The sequence below is a fragment of the Fukomys damarensis genome, unplaced genomic scaffold (assembly GCF_012274545.1).
Source record: "Fukomys damarensis isolate Sample0158 unplaced genomic scaffold, DMR_v1.0_HiC HiC_scaffold_5, whole genome shotgun sequence".
Classification (NCBI taxonomy): domain Eukaryota; kingdom Metazoa; phylum Chordata; class Mammalia; order Rodentia; family Bathyergidae; genus Fukomys; species Fukomys damarensis.
Window position 1 is genome coordinate 54,902,600 of NW_022900917.1, and position 21,669 is coordinate 54,924,268.

At 37.2% G+C, this 21,669-nt stretch overlaps 1 protein-coding gene across 1 annotated transcript in view; it reads right to left on the reverse strand.

The window, feature by feature from the left end:
• Positions 1–21,669, reverse strand: part of Rp1 (RP1 axonemal microtubule associated) — a 285,043-nt gene that overhangs the window by 72,873 nt on the left and 190,501 nt on the right. The window contains exons 21-24 of the mRNA XM_033759105.1: positions 21,343–21,497; positions 13,062–13,120; positions 12,703–12,735; positions 569–732 (exon numbers count right to left, since the gene is read on the reverse strand). Of these exons, the coding sequence (XP_033614996.1) occupies positions 569–732; positions 12,703–12,735; positions 13,062–13,120; positions 21,343–21,497 (411 nt within the window). The remainder of the gene's footprint in view (positions 1–568; positions 733–12,702; positions 12,736–13,061; positions 13,121–21,342; positions 21,498–21,669) is intronic.

A 21,669-nucleotide genomic window follows, 5' to 3' on the forward strand; every position in this document is an offset into this window, starting at 1 on the left:
CTTATGTACTATTATAGTTTATTCACATCAGAGAAACTATTTGGTGTAGCGAAAGTGGGAAGGGTAGGGGAAAGGTAATAAGAGAAAGAAAAAAAATAGGAGAAAATGAAAAAAAGGAAATAAAATGTTTGTAAATGGGGAGGGGAGGAGGGGGTGAAGGGAGGGGAGGGACAAGGGGAAAAAATGAGAACCAAGACCTGTCATGTACAGGTACAAAATCCCAATGATGAATGTAACTGTACTGTATACCTAAAATGTACCAATACACTCAATGAGGAAAAAAAAAAGACTAGGACTCAATTTTTTTGTAAGATTAATAGTAAAGTTTGTATTGTAATTTTTAATTTTTCTAAAATCTATATACATTTTTATCTTTATACAAATAAAAATTAGGGAGAAACCATAATCTTATATTCCCACGATTACTGTTCTTTCATAGCTCCTTTATGATAAAATAGCTCATGTATATCAAGAAAACAATACAAATTCAGCACCAAAACAAGAAAAAGTCATCTTGCATCTATATTAGGTAATGCATACTGTGATATATTGTAGCAATCAATTTTACCTTGAATGTATCTGCACTGTTGGGGTTAAACAGCTGGTGTTTTCCAGACCCCAAAATAATAGGACCTGAACATCTTGTTTCTCCATAGACATAAAGAAATACTGTTGCCGTGGTGCCAGCATTTTCAAGATCCCGAGTGGCAACAGTCACCTTCCAGTCCCCATCTGCAAAGGAAAAACAAAATCACTATGAAGCAATGGAGGAAAACCCTGTTAATATTAGGAAAATGCAGAATTTTACTTAGTCTACTTAGTTACAAATTGAATAGTTGGTGCAATCAAGAAGTACTGAAATAATTTCTTATTATAGACATCCTCTTTGGTAGTAAGCATATGAAAAAGTTTTGCAAACATTGCAGGATTTTTTTTTTTTTTTTTTTTTTTTTTTTGGGTACTGAGGATCAAACTTGGGTCCTTGCACTTGCAAGGCAGGCAGCAGAAACACTGAGCTAAATCCCTGGCCCAAAATATTGTAGGATTTTAATAATAGAAAATACCAGAACAATAGATATAAAGGGCAAAACAGCTGAGTTGAAGGCATTTAACACTATGCATTTGGCTAAAAGATTGAGGTATTTGCTTAGGTACTTTTCTCCAGTCTTTGGTGAGCATGAAGGACAGACCTGTGCTGAGAGCCTGAGGCGAGGGTGTTACTGTATCTGTACAAAATATTAGTCCTGCCAAACTGGGGTTAGTAACACAGTTTGGTAATCCTAGTCCAATAGTTGTCAGGATGCAGAAGGCCTAAAAAGAAGCAAAAAAAAAAGAGAAACAAACAAACAAACAAACAAACAAAACCTATGATTTTTCTTTCATGAAAAATTGCTGAGTCCCCTTAGAGTTGGAATGAACCAACAGTAAGAGGGAATATGATGTACAAGATAAATAGGGCCTAGTGAAAAGAACTGGACTTAGAGGAGGGTGGATGAAGAAAAACTGGATTGGAAATGGAGAAAGGCAATGCATCATATAAGCAGAATAGATAATTGAGCCTTCTGACAGTGAAGCTGGAAGTACAAAAAGGTTGAGACAAGCAGAGTGCGACAGAAAAATCTTTTTAAAATATCTATGCATTGCTCTATGATTGTTTTAGGTGGAAAGACAAATTGAAATAGTATTCATTTAAGCATTTCATGCACTGTGGAAAGCTGCACTATGAATCCCTCAGCAGGAGACACTTCTGGCCCTGGGTCTTCACCATATGGTCAAGCATAACAAGGGTGCAGCACTGCCTGCCACAGTGCTGTGTAGGGCGTGCATCTCTGTTCCTCACGGGCTATCTCTGGAGTGAGGATCAATCTGAAGACACCTTTGTTATTTTCAAAAGCTCCATAAACACGTAGTGCCTTGTGGGTAAAATTTACATTTCCAAGCTGTGATTAAAATCCATCACCATTCTGGACATCTGAATTTTCAATGACGCCTCTACTAAGATGTTACTTTTCTTTTAATCCATTAATTCTATTCCATTCTCCCACCTATATATCCACAAACATCATTGAAGATCTCGAACCAGTTTGATAAAACTTACATAAGTAATTTGTGTACAATGTTACCTTTGATAATAAAGACAGAAGTTAAGCCTCAGTTCCAGAACACCAAAGGAGCAGCAGATTTCAAAGGGATGAGCTTTACTGCCTCTACCCCATAGCCAGTTTGCATTTAGAAAGGCAGACTTATTGTGAGAAAGTAGGAATCATGCAAACTATAAACCCATTGATGATTCTATAATGATACCAAATCATACAGCAAACCTCACACCTGTTCTTTTAAAGCAACCCTTTCCCTTTTTTAAGACTTCTTTCTCACTTTCTCTGTAGCTCCTTCTCTTGTCACCTGGGTCTTGCTGTGCAATTTCATGATATCACGGAGAGAGGGACAAGCATGATTTACAGATAGGCTTGGATATCTTGTTCACTAAAACACAGCCACATGGGAAGAACCCCTGATTCATGTAATACTTCCTCTCTTTTGGAATTATCATGTTACCATGACAAAAGCCTCAGTGGTCAGAAACCAATTAAACATTTCCTATAGTTATTTTTGTTGGTTTTCAAGTCTTCTTTTCTGAAACTGGAAAATATCTTTTTCGTAATTCCTAAAATAGACTTTAAAATCTGATCACTTAACCTCTGTAAGAACGCCTGTCTAAAACACAAAATAATTAAGAAAATTTGTAGAAAATAACATAGAGAAACACTATGACTCATTATTTAAATTAAAAGTTCTACTACCCTGTGAAAGTTTATTTATAACAGGGCTAAAAATGTTTAGAGTTCTTCTATTGCTTATATATGTGTAATTTTCTAATGAAAAACTTTTTAAGCAAAAAAAAAAAAAATTCAGATATTTTGCCCACACAAGCTTCTCTTTTTCTTTTTTTATACTGCTGTTTAACTCCAAGGACTTATATAAAATATACTGTCATCTGTTAATCTCTTTAGAAAATAGCATCTAACATTCTCAAAGAAAGAAAGAAAATTCAATATAAATTAAAATCTAAATGTTTATCTTACATTTGTCAGTGTTCTTGAAGGTTTTTTAAAAGCTGGTTGGTTTTGCAATGATCCATTGCTGATAATCTAACTTAGCCCCCATTTCATTCATTATCCTATTGTAAAAAAAGAAACACTGGGGGGCACTACATTCCAAGAGGCTTATGTGTCTTTTGTGTTAAAAATGTTTTAAAGGTAGTTTAGATACAATCTATGATCTCCAAATACTCCATAATAAATTTGAATTTATTCTCAATAATGAAGTAAAGTTTAACACTTTCACTTTTTTTTTTTTTTTTTTTTTTTTTTTTTTTTTTTTTTTTTTTTTTTTTTTTTTTGCTTTTTGGGGTGTGGTTCTTCTTTGTTGTTCCAGCCTCCCCTGGAACTCACTGTGTAGCCCAGGCTGGGCTTGAACTCACAGCGATCCTCCTGCCTCAGCCTCCTGAGAGCTGGGATTACAGGCGTGCGCCACCACGCCCGGCAACACTTCCACTTTTACAATAAAAACTGCATGCTCTGCTATTTCTATTGTCATGTAGCTAAATGTAATCAATTCAGGTATAATTGAACTAGGAAAATCCTAAACTTCAGTATACACTGCTATGTCAACAATTGCCCTTCCCTTAATAATTGTGGACCAGCTGACTTACAGATCTCAAGTTCCCATATTACACACAAGTATTGTACTGTGTGTTTAAGAGATACTCTAAGGCACTATGTGACTCCCCTGGCCAAATCAGACTTGATGCACTTCATAGATGTTTTCTAACACCAAGTTTACTATTGATTGAACAGCAGGCACAGGGAAAAGTTCTTCCTTTGAAGAGATCATAGACTAGGCATTGACAAAATATAGCCCCTGGGTCAAATCTGCTACCTCTTTTGGTAAAGTTTCAATGAAACAAGCTATGCTCACTTGTTTATACAATGTCCTGTGCTCTTTTCCTCTACAACAGCAAAGCTAAGAAGATGCAACAAAGACCACGTGAACCACAAAGCCTAAAATGCACATTACCTGGTCTTTTATCATAAAAGTTGGCAGGTTCCTCCATGGACTATCAATATACTAAAAAAAAAAAAAATCCTCTCTATCCTGTATTGAAACATGCACTGATTTATATTTAATATGCAAGATTAAAAAATATGTAGGATTTAACCAATGGATGCAGATCTTCATTTTCCAGCTCACTTCACAGTCTCCAGCATGTGCTTATCAGTCCATAAATATCTGGCTTACTATACCCAGACAGACCAAGCATATCCTGAAGTGACACACTGCATTGTTCAAGTAAGTCCTCACTGCTATCTCCCAACCCACTTCCTCTCTTGCAAGGTGGCTGTTTTACTGGTTTAGTAAGAGATGGAGTCTTATTTCTCTTGGCTGAGTCCAGGCTGTCTTTGGCCAATACAGTGCAGTAGAAGTGATATCCTTAAAGTCTAAATTGATGGGTCTGTCAGAATACTTTTTCTTGAGACAATAATACTTGGACCTTGGTAGCCAAGCTGTGGAAACTCAAGGCAGACAGAAAGGCCTCACTGCAGCAGAGGTGCAAGCCTTATGCCTGTGTGAGAGCACAGGCAAGCCACCTCGAAGTCCAGCTGTATCTTTCAAGGTTTGCAACCATAGCAGTATCCAACTGAAATCACATGAGATCTTCCAAGCAAAAATCTGCTTGATGAACCATGTCAGCTTACTGAAAAGTGTGCAGTGATAAAAGATATTATTTTAAGCTGCTAAATTTTGGAGTGATTTCTCACACCACAATAGGTAACTGAAACAGCTCCTGAAAGCCTTTCACAGATAAAGGTTCCCCATTCTCTTTTATTTATAAGTACAGGAAGAGTTTTCTGTCAGGTGCCTGATTACTAGTATGCATTCAAAGGAATCTGACTGAAGCACCCCTTCCAAGGTACCCCAAGTAAAGGAAAAAATAGATAGAAGGGCTGCCATTAATTGTATCACAATGTTATCAGTTGGAGGTTGATTCTCAGTATGGTGAGTTACTGTATTTTGATGAATAATTCCCTGTACCGAGTGAGGTCTACAGCCTTGCTTAGATCTTAACATTTTATCTTTGCCTTATTTTGTGCATTCTGTACCAGAAGTACATGCATTTGACTTTGCAGCTCAGAAAATTAACCCTGTTGTTGAATACAGAAACATCTGTGTCTAGACATATTTTCAGTTACTTGGCAACTACTCATGGAATACTCAGAGAAGTGCGCACAAGATACATGTAAATAAGCTCTTATCATGTAATTGTTAGTTTGGCATACTGGAGGAACAAGCTCCTGACAACAGCCATCTGTGTTAAGTCATTGACACAGTGAGAACAAACTATGGGATAGCCACACTTGGCTTGACAGCACATCAGACAGCAGACATGATTCTATGATGCTTAACAGAGTGGGACCCAGAAAGATGCAGTGAATTTGAGGAAACCCCACAGGCCTCTGCAGATTGCAACATTCTTCTCCCAGGTGACAATTAAGGCTGGATAAAGACAGCCTAAAAAGACCACTATTGCTTTGTGTAAAATATTTGTTTGCATTTACCTGGGGGAGATGTTGAGTGTTGTGGTGGGGGGGCAGATGGAGAACTGCAGGCAATGGGGGGAGCCCTTTACTTAACCAACTCTGCTCCCACAAAAGTCCCAAGAGGGCATTGCAGACTTGAGGTGATAAACTGACTGTACTCTTTGCTCTGGAAACAGGGGTCAGGATAAATACTTTCTCCATCATTATGTCCATAGCAATGTTTTAGTATTGTACATTAGCATTCTTGCAAATGTTTATTTTAGCTTTTCAAAAATAATACCAATGTATTCTCTCAAATATTTGCAGCCACTGGCCTGTCTGCTGCCTGCTCTTCATACTGCGACCTCCCTATGACAAGCTTCCCCTCTCTGAAAGACTCCTTTCTTCTTCGAGGACTTTGCCAAAATCCTTCTGCCAAAATGCATGCCCTCGCTCTCACCTCTTTTCTTCCTCTCATCCGATAAATACCTCATATGTACAGGATCAGCTCAGAGGTCACATACTCTGTAAGAGGCATTTCCATCATCCCCCCCTGTAACTAGAAAGAACCACTGTCCTTCCTTTCATGCCCCTACCAGACCTCTGCCTGCTTCACCCCTCTGATCCATACCTCCAGACCAAGACCCTCTTACCCTGTGACTCTGCCCATCCAGCCTGCAAGCCCCTCGATCTGACGGCAGTTTCCAGTTCTAAGTGGCTCTGCATCTCCAGATCCTAGTACATCAGGCACACAGTAGCCATGCAAAAAATGAATGAAAGACTCATAAAAATATTACAGAACCTGTTAAATATTTTTGAAAAGTGAAGTCTGCATGTGTGAGAAAGGATATTCAAGTTATTATTGAGAATATTTCAGCACCATAAAAAAAGCTTTCTTAGCAAATAAGTCCTTCAGATGATGTGTCATTTTTATATAAGGGACTAGGACATTGTTATTCGCCTCATAATTGTTCTTATTATTAGCACAAGATAATGAAAACAATTTTGGCCTTGTATCACCTACACTTTGAAGGGCATGTAAATATATTTCAATGAGATTTAGCAAAGACACTGTAAATAAGACAGGTTATTACTTTATTCTAATTTTTGACTATTTCATCTCTAAATAATTCTATGTATCTAAACTATAAATCCTTCAAAACACAACCTTATAAGAGGATTAATTTTTAAGTGCTCTACAAATATTTTTATTCTGTCAAAAGACAAATATCATTAATCCTATTATACATGTCAAGCAATAGAGAAATTGTGTGCTGACTACCACAGGAGTTGGGATAAATTGACATAGATTTAGATATAGTTATGCTTCCTAGAATAAAATGCTCAACTCATACAATGTTCAATTTTTTCCACTTTAAGTCCAGAAAACAATCTATTTCATATTTTATTTTGATCTTGGTTTAGGGTAAATCTCTTATGCCTGAGATTAGGTTTATTATCTACTATTGTGTGATAGCATAAAGAACACCTTACTTTACAGGGCCAGATGAAGACTAAGAAGAGTGACATAGATAACCCACAAGTGGAGGCTGTGCCTGCCTCAGCCCAAACGCATGCACAATGGGACTATAGCAAAGAGCTCAAGACAGGAATATACCCATCACAGTGAAAAATAAAAGTTCACAGGAAAGAAATTGAGGCACAGAAATATACAATGATTTCCCCAAACTATGCAGCAACTAAGTGGTATGCTCAGGTTTTAGAACCTGCACTGTTAACCTGTACATTCGGTGGCCTACCCACAAGTAAGAATCTGTTACGTATTAGCTGAGGTAGGACTCCTACGCTTCAATGCAGTTTACTGCATTTCACCTACCTCTCTGTGCAGCATGTTCAACTCTCCTTCAAATCTTCATCCTTGCCAGATAGGAGAACATGATAGTTAAATACCATAGTCTTGTACAATGATCTGAGTAGCCATCTTCATTCTAGATTGTAGTTTCTCAGCAATAGCATTTCTACCTTACCAATACGCCAAATTTCCTTCAAATTATCCTTGATACTTGCTGCCAAATCTTTCCCATGTCTCTCCGCATCTTTGATTATCCAACTTTCCTCTGCTTTCATGGAAAACTTGACTTTCTTTTAACATTTACTAACAACTTTCAAGCACTTTGTGCCTTAACCTCCTAAGCAAGTTACACTTAAAACTAAACTACAGTATGTTGGTCATAGGACAACAACTCATAATCCTCAACATATTTAGAATGCAAATCTTGACCTATGTATTCCGGCCCACATGAACTACCAAATTCTGCTCGTTACCTATTGCTACATGACAAAACATCCTAAACGTAAAACAACCATTTCTTTTGCCAATGAATCTACAGTTTGGGTCAAACTTAGTAAGGAAGGATCTTCTGCTCCAGTGTTAACTGGGGCACCTCAACTGGGGACAAGAGTATCTGTTCTAATATAGCTCATTCACTTAACCAACAAGTGAGAGCTGGTTTCTAGTCAGGGCACAGGGCAAAAACCTCTTCGTGTGGTACGGAAGTAGCCAAGATAAGATCAAATGTCCGCCACAGCTGACCGCACCCTTTGATAGGGAATTAGTAGTGTTGTGGAAAAGCACATGGAACAGAAAGTATAGCTGCAGTTACAGACATTTTAGCAAACACAATCTGCCCTATCTACCATGTCACAGTTGCCCATCTCAACATTTCTCAGCACCCTTTTCCAACAGAACTCTCTCTGTTAGCAGTTATCAGTTGAAGGTATATTTGCCCCTTGGGGACATTTGATGATGTTTGAAAATATTTTTGAGATCACAACTGAGTGATTAGTATCTAGTAGGTAGAAGAATCCAGGTATATCCTGTGATGTTTATGATGTTTCTAACGGTTCCTCACAACACAGAATTGTCCAGACAAAATGTTAACATTCCCGAGGCTGAGAAACCTCTAATTCAGCCTGATTTAAGTAATTCTACTTCACTCAGTATACACTATATGATCCGTAAATAAAAACTGGTTGAGACGTACACCCTTTATGGCAATGTTTTCAAAAATTGTATTATTCTAAAGATTCTGAAAGGTGTATATTATTTTTTCTATGTCAAATCCATTCCATTGCAAGGTATGTTGAACTAAGTGTATTCAGTGTGAAACAAGGAAAGGTGTGAACCAATGTTCTAGAATCAATGTGGCATAAATGAACACTCAAGTACCAGCTTTTTAACATCTGGAAAAAGTGAATTTAAAGCCAAACTACAGCTTAGTAAGCACTGCATCGTCTTCTTGTGTTCACTTAAGTCTTGCTGGCATACTCATTCCAAAGGGTCTAGGCACCAAAGACTGAGGCACAAAAAACGCCTGGACTCTGTCAGAGAGAATTCCTCTGAGCACTCCTTCTCCCCTTTACAAAGTTCAAACACTGGCATCTCTTCCTGTCTAGCCCCACTGGGATTTGTTTCAGACTCTGCATGTGGAGACTGGTGAGACAAAACCTGGAGATGGTTCCTTGGGCATCTGAGCTTCACACACTATGAACATGTATTTGAGATGCTAATCCCTCAGGTCTCCCTACCCTCACACAAGCACCCACAGTGTTTCTTTTTCTTTTTTTTTTTTATGGTACTGGGGATCGAACTCGGGTCCTTGTGCTTGCAAGGCAGGCGGTGGAACCACTGAGCTAAATCCCAGGCCCTTACAGTGTTTCTTGATATGAAGAAAAACAAGACTGAGCAAAGAGGCAGAAGGCTCCAACATAGGAGGTTGGGCAGTTATTTCACCATCACCTAAATCACTATAGATAATTGTGTTCTGATTCAGATCAGTGGGCAATCTAAGTCATCTGTATTTGATTTGGAATGCATGATGATGGCTTAGGATACTGTAGGTCCTTAATTATGTTTAGCTGAAACTAACCATTAAATTTAATTTCGTGTCCTTGGGCAGACACTATTTTCACAGTGAAGCCCACTAATCTATAGACAGGCAAGTAGAATCAACAAGGTCCTTTTGCTTCTGGGCCACGGTTTTCTGTAATGCTATTTTTTACTATCAAACAACTAGAGTCTCGATAAATTACAGGGAAAAATCTCAAGTTTCTATCCCCAAGTAAAAAAAATCCTCCATCGTCTAACAACAAAAGACACTATTAACAAAAACTGAGTCATGAGCATTCAGGAAACAAGGAGGATGGAGATGACACTTGTGATAAATGTCAAGGCTCCAAGCCAGGAGAATGGGAAGGTATGGCATACACAAGAGTTGGGAGTGGACCAGAGGCTTCTCAAGTAGAACACAAGAGACCATATCCTTACCCAAAGGTCAAGCTCCAAATAAATAGCAGCAAAAGAAGCTTAGCAAAACCCCAGTCTGTCTTCATAAAGGTTGTGGTAAAAAAAATGATTAATAGGGAAAACAACAATAAGAACATCAATCTCAGGCCAGGGATTTAGCTCAGTGGTGCTGCCACCTGCCTCACAAGCACAAAGTCCCAAGTTCTATCCCCAGTAAAAAAAAAAAAAAATGGTCTCTCCCCTGGCCTTTAAAACCATTTTTTTACTTAGGCCTGGAATAAGGCTGAAAGCTAAAGATCTATAAGCCTAGCCTAATGAATTACAAAAATAATAAAATAAATCCAAAGACATGGAAGATATATACTCATACACGTACTATTAGTGATTGGGGGTAGTTAGAAGCAGTACCTTTTTACAGCAAGAATAGTTCAGACTCTGAAAACAAACTGCCAGTATTCAATTTCCAAATCAGCTATTTGCCACCAGTGTGGCTTTAGGCAGGTTAAAAACTTCTGTGTCCTTTAGTTGCAGAATCTATAAAGTAAAGTAATGATAACACCTGCCTCATGTGGTTATCGTGAAGATTAAATAACTTGATTCAGCTAAAACACTTAGGCTATACAGGAAGTACTATATATATTCACCACTGATGTTATCATTACTGCTTCAATTCCATATTATACCAGGGACCTGGGAAGCACTTTAGGACAAGAAAGGATGCTATTTAATATATGATATGGCTGACTTCACTGATCATTCAATAATATCTTGAGAAAACATATCAGAATGAGCATTTAAGTTTACTCTACAATATAAATTTATTAGCATTGATGAGGTTTACTGTAACAGCAAGATGTAAGGGCAAAAGGCACCACTGAAAAGAAATTCCACCTAGTGTTATATATATATATTTATATTTATATATCTATATATATTTATATAAATATAATTCCACAATGATGTTCAGTAATGCAGTAGTTCTACTATGAGTGATTTTTACCTATATGAGTCATAAATATTTAGAATTATAAGGTATCATGATTAGGAACTATGTCTCAGATAATTGTAGGAATTAACTAAACATAGCTAAGAGCAGTGATATATAATTGTATTCAGTATTAATCACATCAATATGAAATTAAAATGAACTCAATTGATTCCTTCTTTTGTCTTTCTTTTCTTAACTAAAATATTATTTTGGTCTACTTTCTCCCCACTGCAATTGCATAGAAAGACATGAAATTCATCAACAAGCTTCATACACATTTGAAATGAGTTGTCATGTTTGCTTTTCAACACTTTTAGCCACAATAGAACCCAACCTCAATGTTACACCACTTAAGCACCCTAGGTTCTTTCCATACCATAAAGTATCTCACTGACATAATTATAACAGTACTAAGGTATTTTCCCAATCATATCCCAACAAAATTAAACATTACATTCTTCAGAATTTAAAAATGATATTTAACAGAGCCATTCACAAATAGTGATAATACTTTATGAATAAGATAATAGGAATAATTAATTATAAGTAAACAAGTAATAATAGATTATTTTATTCAAAATTACACACAATGAAGCATAACAAAGCTGCCTCTATGTAAACAAACCTGTCCTGTATATTTTATTCAAAATTACACACAATGAAGCATAACAAAGCTGCCTCTATGTAAACAAACATCTGTCCTGTAGCCCCTCTATGTAAACAAACATCTGTCCTGTATAAGGCAATTTCACTATGTTCCATATATGGATGTCACTTATGTGACTTTGATTACTGACTAATAACTTTGGACACTTTCAGTCTTAACTATAACTTTACTTTATAACTATCACATATGTTTCATCAAGTTCTGGAAGTAATGGATAATGGTGCTGCTGCCTGCCTCAAAAGCACAAGGTCCTGAGTTCAAGCCCTGATACCAGAAAAAAAAAAGATACTATTTCAAGCCTTATTACTTAAAAGTTTCTTTTAAGACACAGACCATTTGAGGTCTTCTAAAATTACTAAGAGATTATGAAAGATTAGTAAAATTATGCCCATAATAAGAATCACATATATGCACTTTTTCCTGTAAAATAAGTAACAAAAAATAAAATATAAGCAGAAGTACAATTTCAAATGTAAATAAATGCAAGTGAGGGCCAGGGATTTAGCTCAGTGGTACTGTTTCTCCTTGCAGGCTCAAGGTCCCGAGTTCAATCCCCCCAGTACAAAAAAATGCAATCATGACTTCAAGCTAGTTGTCACAGTGGACATAAATTGTTTGTACCTCAATAGCCACTGTAATAAGTGTAAAAATTTAAGATTACAATCATGTTGGCATTAATTCTTGTCTAGTTTCAAATTACTGAACAAAATATATATATTTTTGAAAACACAGAGATTTATTTATCTGACATAAACATACATACATTTATATACATCTGTATTTGTCCATCTCATTCAGATCAACTTTAAAATATACATATTAATAATTCCTGGCTGATTTGAAAAGGATCTAACAGACAAAGCTAATTGGAAAAGTTTATAAAAAAAAACTTAGAAACTAATATGCAAACCAACAAAAAAGTACAATTAATAGAAATTAGTCACTTGGAAAATACTTCCCCTATATATTTAAATTGATTAAGGGAAGCATTAAGAAAAAAAGCATTTGGGGTTCAAGTTGCTTGTTAGTTTTTATAAATCAAACAATATTTTACTGCTTATTCTTATATCCATTTAAAGTTTTTTATCAATAGTTTTAAGTGTAATAAGAATGTACTACAAAAGTATGCAAGACAGGTGATCAGGAAAAAGGAATACATTATTTTAGAATATTAAAAGATGAAAGTAGCAATAACATTTACCATTTGCTTCCTCTTGATGATTTATTTGCATTTCTGCAAAAATAAAAGTGAAGTGCAGTTAATAATAGATCTGTCTGATGACATTGTAAGTGAGGAAAGAGAAGAAGTGTGAGTTTAACTCTTTAACAACGACAAATCTTTAGGCTGATTTTTAACAGAGTAGAGCATAAAACACTGCTATGAAAACTCTTTACATATATCCATATTTTTACTGTGAGGAATAATTATAAATCTGACACAAAAAGGTAAAGTTGCAAAAGTGTTGGTCTGAGGGCAACTGGGGAATCATCTTCCATGATGTCCAGATGTAACAAAATCATCTTGTACTTTCTTCTACTGATGGTTTCATTAATCCTCACCTTGAAGGTAAAGTTCAATTTCTGAATAAATTATTCCTTGAGACATAAAGGGAATCCACCTGAGAAAAGGAAAAAATGTAAAAAAATAATTTTTATTTTAATTTTTCTAATAAGGTTGATTCTGCATTAATTTTGCATATTGCAATGTAACTATAAAAACAGCTTTTGTGCAGCCAAACACAATCTAAACTATTGTATACTCAACATTACGCTAAAAATAACCCCAAAACTGTGGCTGGAATAATAAAATACAATCTGTCTAAGGTTTATCTGTCCTCAATCACTAGCTCTTGTAAATGCCACTGGGGCTTCAGCAGCACATGCAAAGGACCTAGTTTGAACAAAGGCAAGGGCATGTTTAAGATTTTGAGCCACCATAGGGAATATAGCCTGCCCACTGGCTCGTTACAGAAAAATAATTCCACCATTTTAATCTTTCCTCTCTGAAAGTCTCTGTCATGCATTTACATGAATTCCTCTAAAATCTTCCTCAGTGCCTGCAAAAAGAATTGAATTGCCTTAAAGTATGGCAAAAACAATGCTACTACTTTGTCAACTATCCTTCAGGTAATAGCTCACTCTGATACCTTTCCCTAAATCAAACAAATCTCTGTTAGAAGCTCCCTGTTGCAGGAAAGTCAAGACTGGATTCAGTAAACCATTTCTCCACTGACTGGTTCTGTGATCTGCTTCAACGAATTGTTATGAAGCAGAAATAAAAAGTCATGCAAAAATATTGTACATAAATGTCACTATTTTATCACAAAACCCATAATTATTGCTACCATATATTGAAACATTTATTCCTTCCGTTTACCTGTCATTCTGTCTACTCAGCACTCAGTACCCATGGAGAAATGACCTTCTATGTACCATGTACCCTGCTAAGTGCTAGGGCTATAGAAAAAGAACAGAGGGAGGGAATCTTACTGAAGGTACTTCCAGAGTGAAGGAAAAAAACTGGAGAGTAAAGATATAAATACACCAAAATATTGTGAGTGATGAAAAAATAAAGACAGAATAGGAGCAGAAAAGCAGACACCAATTCTAAGTGGCATAATGAGTTATCCTAGATGAGTTCATCACAGTGCATAGCTATTTTCTTCCATGTATATTTCTACACCAAAATTTCTGCAATAAATCCTAAAAAAAAAATAAAATAAAAAAATCCAAAGAGAACTAGGAGTTAAATATTGTGAATCACATTTTTGCATTAGGACAAGAAGGTTTCCTTCAAACTCCAAACAGATGGAGTATTGGATGGAGCAGTATGACTTGAGAGGAGTAGTACTGACATTAAAGGAGTGGAACTGGGCTGGGGATTTAGTTCAGTGGCTCCACAACCTGCCTTGCAAGAGCAAGGACACTCGGTACCAAAACAAAACAAAACAACAACAACAAAAAACAAAAGAGAGGAACAGAAAGCAGGCCAGAAAGATTTCTGACTCTAAAACACCATACTATTATGCAAGTACCAGCAAAAGAAAGGCCCCCCCCATCATGAAAGGGCTCCCTTTCACTGGTCTAGCTAAGAGAAAAAAGGGGGAAAAATTCTCTAAGTTTGAAAATTAGAGTAGGCACACCAAGGAATGTGTTTGGATGGTCCTCCACTTAAACATGCTGTGGAAGAAGCATAAAAAGGTAAAGAGTGATATCAATTACATTTTGTTTGAGATACATTTTAGACAGGACAACAGCTCGCTCAGATTGAAAATGGCAGAAAGTATACTTGAAGGTTCTGAACTCCACCTCCATTCTAAAAAGAATGAGCAATACTCATCCTTGTGCCTCATTCTGTCAGTTTCTTACCATCACTACTTGTCACTTTTGCACCAAGGAATGGCTCAAACTGACAAAGAAGAGCACAGAAATCTAAAGCAGCACAAATACAAGCTCAGAATAGCAAGAGATGATTAATAGTGGCCTCTTTGGGGGAAATATTAGCAAAGTTAAAGACAGTAATTGCTTCCTGTCTCATGAAAATTTTTATTATTGTATTCTCTCTATAAAATAGTATTTTATAATTCTGTACTTAATAAAAATCTCTATGTCATTTTTTAACCTACATTTCTCATCATTTCTTCCAATTACCCAGATAGGGAAAATACAACCATCTGTACATAGGCTAACCATTTTGAAAATAACAAATTCATAATTTTTTTTAAAGAGACATCTGAGGATGCTATAGAGGGAACTTGAAGATTAGGTGACCTCTAAGGTTTTTTGCCACGTGGAAATCCATTATGTTTTTTATTACTTTCTTCTTTCCTTCCTTTAATTCTTCCCCCACTGTTCTATAAATACCAGCCAAATTCCTGCTTAGAATAAGAAACTATGCCAGACAATAAAAAGATATGTATAAGATTCTCCCCTTAAGAAGCTTATCAACTGGTATGTGAGACATGCACACTCACTATGTCAGTAACTAACATTATGTGATAAGTATCGCACAGAGGTTTAAATGAAACCCTGGAGGATATTTTAAAAGGTAACAATAAGCTCATCCTTGGTTGAGCAAGCAGAGGAGGCTTCACGGAATGGATAGCAGTTTGTCCTGGGCATTCAAAAGTAAAGATTTCAATAAGCGTAGAAAGGATAAGATGAGCTAAAATCTGTGAGGTAAGATTAGCAACGGCCCTGGTGAACATCTAGAGAAGAAAGCAAAATGCACTTTACAAAGGCAAATTGAAAACCAAGACTGGAAAGGACAATGGATAAAAGGCTGGGGGAGTATAATTCATTTTAAACTCATCAACACAAACTAATACCCGCACACGAGGCTGGCACAGGTGTAAAGTTCCAACCATAGTTATGCAAAAGAAGGGTACTATTTCACCAGGTTTCCCAGGTTTTAGTCCCATTCCTCTCCACGGGTGATTTACTCAGCCTTGCTCTGCAATGGACTTAGTTTATAATTTATTCAAAAATTGACTAACTTACTACATACTTCCTGAAACACTAGGTTCTATGTTTGTCTTGTGGACACAGAAGGTCTTTGATTACAATCTCCAAAGGACCTGCAAGTATGATTTTCTTGAAATAGCTGCCAGAGATGACACAAGGCAAATAAGCAAGGAAATGCTTTGTGAATGATAACAATGGAATCATGGAGGGGTGACTATCAACCTTGCCGAAGCTCAAGAATCTCTTACATGAAGATGTGGCCTTGCTGGTAGTTGAGACCTCAATGGAGCAATAGAGAATGTGCCCCTTCCTGCCAAACAGCCAGGGAAAAGACATCATGGTCACTGGAGGTCAACTAGTAACTTTAGTTTTTCAGACTGAGATATATCCTGAGACAAATAAACCACATTTTGCTCAAAAATCCATACCTATGCTAATTCTAAGAGCAACTATTAGACTCTTTGTTATCACTAACAGTTGAAGTCAAAGATACTGCTAAGCCCAACACTGAGGAAACATCTACTGAGAATTAGAAAAGTAGGCTAGATAGATAAACATATACACATCTAACTCAACGTAGCGAGTGTGGAGTTAGCAACATACATCTTGTGAAAGGTATAAAATAAAGTGACATTTATCCAATCAGAGGCTTCAGAAAAGGACTTTCTAGCAATGTCAGTGTGACATATGTCAATTCACTAGTAAAGACAGTAGTTAAAGATTTCAGGACTAAGTGTACCAAAGCAAGGCCAAGAGTTAGGTGAACCAAGGCAGGACAGCATCAGATAAGGACATACTGAGGGCTGAGGAAAGCAGAGAAGAGCTGTGTCTGCACGGTTTGGCGTGGCTGTGGTGCTGCTGTGTAGCTAAGCCTGGTTTCAGCAATGATGGTTCCCACAGAATGCTACCTTAAGTATACAGTAAAGACCTTCTTAGCTTCCCCTGCCCAAAGACCTCCTTGTCTACCCACAGAGACCCATAGTTATTTTAGTGGAATAACAGGTCCTTTTCCTAACAACTCGTAGGAAGACATTGAGGATTGGAAAATAGTGAGTGTGGACTACATGGAGTCAGAATCCCATATTCCAAAAGTACCCAGGATATGCTGATGGCTGACCCTATCATAGTGAAAACTTTTTTTCTTTCACTTTTCCCAAAGGAAATGATCTCAACTGTTTTAAAAAATAGCAACAAATACTAAATAGAAATGAGGCAAGACTACTTTAAAGGTGTTAGTTACAGTATCGACTTTCAGGAACCCATTGCATCTCCTCTTTATTCTTGCTATGCCTCAGACTTACTCCACCTAAATCATGGCTGACCATGACTTAGTATTGAGAAGACAAAGCTGGTCATGCTGCTCTGCCTTGACAAATCAAATTAGGTTTGGATTTTTAAAAATCAGTTACTTGCATTTAACTTTTCAATTTCTGCTTCCTAAATTCTCCTATTTAGCACTGCCTTCATTAGGTAGGGCCTTTATCTCAAAAAAACCTGTTCCAAAAAGCTCAGATCAGTGTCATCCCCCACGCCTGTCAGGAACTGATGAGAGCAACACTGAGGTCCCTGGTGTTCCTTGTGTACAGCAGAAGAGGTTGGCTGTAACTGCCTGTGTATCTAGAACCTCCAAAACCAAGAGGGTTAGCAGATATGTGTTATAAATCACATTGTTTCTAAACACATATACTAATATATACAACACACACGTAATACAAGTTTACATAAGAAAAATTGATCCCTGAGTAAATGTTAACTTACTACATTATGGTATCTACTCAAATAGGGCTTCCCACAAATTCATGTCTGCCTAAAACCTGAGAATGTGACCTTTTTTGGAAGCAGTGATTTTGCACAAATAATTAGGAAAGCTGAGGTCACATTGGAATAAGTGGTCCTAGTCCAATGACTATCATCCCATGAGAAGAGAAACAGACACACAAGGGAAAACAGTCATGTGACAGCACAGGCAGACAAGGACCCCAATGCAGTTACAAGCCATGGAATGCCAAGGATTGTAAGCAACCATCCTGGGAAAGGATGGGAAAGGTCAGGGGGGATTATTTCCCAGGCCCTGGAGAGAAAGAATGGCTTTGCCAATATCTGAATTTCAGACTACTTGCCTCTAGAACTGAAAGGGAATATATTTCTGTTGTTTAAAAACAACACGCTGGGCTGGGGATTTAGCTCAGAGGCACAGTGCCTGCCTGGCAAGCTTTAGGTCCTGAGTTTGATCCCTACTACCCCAAAGGCAAAAAAAAACACCAGCCACAGGAAACTACAATAGTACAATTAATACATAAGAATATTAAAATCAATTTGTAAATTTACTTGAATGTTGACTTTATTCAACTATAAATTTTTATTGCTCCAAACTTCAAATAGCCAAGCCTTCTGTGTAAATGTCAGAACTTCAGTGGTGTATACTCTTATCTATAAAGGCGGAAAAATAGTATTTTTCAGGTATAGAAATAAAATAAAACCATAAGGATGTGGGTGTTCACTGAAAGAGGGGAAAGGAGGAGGATGTGAAAGCTTGCAGGAAGCATCTGTGGTACACAGAAGCACCCTCCTCCAGAGCTCTGCTCTCTTTTTCACCCAGGCATTCCCCCCAGGGCTCATAAAAGGACACATATGTGGTAGTCTCTGCACTCTAACTAAGATGTACTATAAATTCTTGTTCTTAATGAAGGTCTAAGGAGAATGACCAAGATTATCTTTCCTTTTCCTTTCTGGAATATGCACACCTAGGCAATTCTGCCCACTGCATCCCACACAAATTACTCACATCTCTGGCTGCCAAGCCCCCCTGGTCCCCAGACAGCAAGGATATTTCCCAGACAAGCTTCTGCATGCAGCCACAAGGTCTCTTTCCTCCTCCTGGATGCAGCCTTCCAAGACTCCGTCTGCCTCAGAGGATGCTATCATTGACCTTGTGCATGCAGACAGAAGGCTTTGGGCACAAAGAAGGCATCGTAAATAGCTTCAGAGTAGGCGTTTCTGCTATCGAAAGGAAGCTTCTATGCTCCTGTTCCATTCCTGAAGTCACACTCCTTTATTTCTTTGAGAAGTAAGTAGGGTCTGTATATTCTATATCTACAGAATAGGAAAAAAGTGATTTTGTAACTCCTTTCTTCATCAGAATATTACATGAATGAGCGCTGCCACTATTTATTCAGGACCTACCTTGTGCAGGGTATCAAATATTAGCTTTTGAGAGCGAAGATGGTAGGTACATTTTGCTCTATTAGTCTTGGTCATTTAATATTATTTTGTAAAGTTTTTCAGATACAATCCGTTGGCACTAATTATGCTATCACTATGTCTCTTCCTTCCAGGCAGGACCATGTTAGCCTCATAATAAGAAATAAGGTAGCAAAGATAGATGGGTGAAGGCAGTGGGGTAATGATGGTGGAGGCTGTACTGACTGCATGGAATGTATGTGCAGACATTAATGTGACAATGCATAAATCTAAGGAACCCTCCAGTAGATTTCATTTTTAAAAGAAATAAACTAAGTTAATGTGACAAAGCATAGCAGAATTGAGAAGGCCCTGGATGAAGCACTCTTGAGTGATGAACAGATATAGGGAATAATATACAGCTACCCCCTACCTCTTGGGCGGTTTGGAGACTGGAGGTAAGAACAGGCTGGAAAGAGACAACCAAGTCCTCTTTAGTGCTATACCCCTGATCAGATAGGGAAGCTTGTGATATGCAAAGCACTGAGTAACCACTGGGAGAAAAAGAAATTGATTCTGGTTGGATTTCTAAATTCACCCCCTTTCCCAATGCTTCTATTTTGCCTAATTTATTTTTTTCTTCATTTCCTGTTGATAATCCATTTGGACAAAAGGCTGTATTTCATCTCTCAACATTGACAAATAAAGCCCAAGTTTCTCACCCCCATATCTATAATAAATAGGGTTTTAATGAAGAAACTATTCATACTCAGTCCCATTCGTGAGTCCTGGACCTGTCTTTCTCCCAGTAATTGAGAGACTAAGCAAAACTAATAGCAAGTGCCCATGCAGCCAAAGATAGGAGTTTTCTTCACGTGACAGAACTCAGCAAAGAACTGGAGAGCAAATATTTTCTAGGCAAATAAGTTCTACTGATCTAAGCAAGAAAGTGTTCAATATCTAATGATGATATTTCAAGAAGGGAGAACCTGTGAAACCTGGGGCTCACACACAAAAGCAGTGGGGCCAACTCAGGAATGGAAGGAATTTCTTCTGGGACTTACCACATGGGCTCAAAGGAAACCACAACTTGTCTATATTGGAATCTTTGTCATCTACACATTCTATGTTAAAATTCTTCTTTCTAAAATTCTCAGTGATATATGTGCACCTGTTTATAGTGGCACAGTTTTTAATAGCTTAAACTTGGAAACAGCCCAATTTCCCGTCAGTTGGAAACTGAATAAAGAAGATGTGGATTTTCTATAAAACGGAGTACTACTCAGCAATAAAGAATGAGCAACAAGAGTCATTCATAGGAAAATGGGTACATATTGAGGCCATACTCTTAAGTGAAATAAATAAGTCACACATGTGTAAATACCAAATAGTTTCTCTGGTGTGAAAAACTAAAAGTGTATCTAAGATCCAAATGGTGTAATTGACAATTTGAAAGAGGAAAAAAAGGGCTAAAGGTGTAGGGGAAGTAGGAAGGGTAGGGTAAAGAAAGGAAAAAAGGGAAAAGAAAAAATATGAGAAAAGGAAAAAATGGAAACAAAGTCTTTGTAAATAGGGGAGGGGGAAAGAAGTGGAGGGACGGCTATGCTATGGGGAAAAATGAGAACCAAGATTTGTCATGTAAATGTACAAGATCCCAATGATAAATGTAATTGTACTGTATACTTAAAAAGTACCAATAATCTCAATGAAAAAAAATTTTTTTAAATAAAATTCTCCACTCTTGTTTTTATCAGGGGCACCAGGAATCGAACTCAGGACCTTGCACTTGCCAGGCAGGCATGGCACCACTGAGCTAAATCCCTGGCTAAAATTCCCCATTCCTAATCTTCTTATGAAATTGTTGTAACACTACAATTTTAGTAATTTAAAGAAGCCAAAATTTAAACAAATATTCTATGTAATAATTTGCAATATTCAACTTTTGACCATTTTGTGACACACAGGATAGTTTGGCAATAAGGTATTATAAGGTAAGACTCTCTTAAAATGCTTAGTAAATGATTACCTACTTAATAACACAACAATGACACATGATGTTTGTTGTGGGATGTGTAATCCTGAGTAAATGACACAAATCCATAACCTACAACACCACACACACACACACACACACACTCACACAGTGTCATCCACAGTGCAACACACTCCTCCAAAGTACCCCAGAGACCCGCCTTACCTTTCACAGGTGAAGATGGACTCAGATGCTGTACTGGGTTCTCTGACTACAACCTTTTCACAGTACCAGTACTGTGATTCATCATTGGCCTCACAGTGCAACAGCACCTTCTGCAGTTTTCCAAGTGACACTGCTTCTACTTCAAATTTATCAATCTGGTGTAGGAGATAGAAAAACCTCACAGTCATACCTAAAATCCAGCAAATAACAAATGCTGGCAATAGTAATAGCCCAAGGATATATCAAAGAGGGCAATAAAGGAAGAAGAATAAGTAAATTACTTTTTATCTATCAAAGTATGTTTTGGCTGTTTTTTTTTTTTTTTTT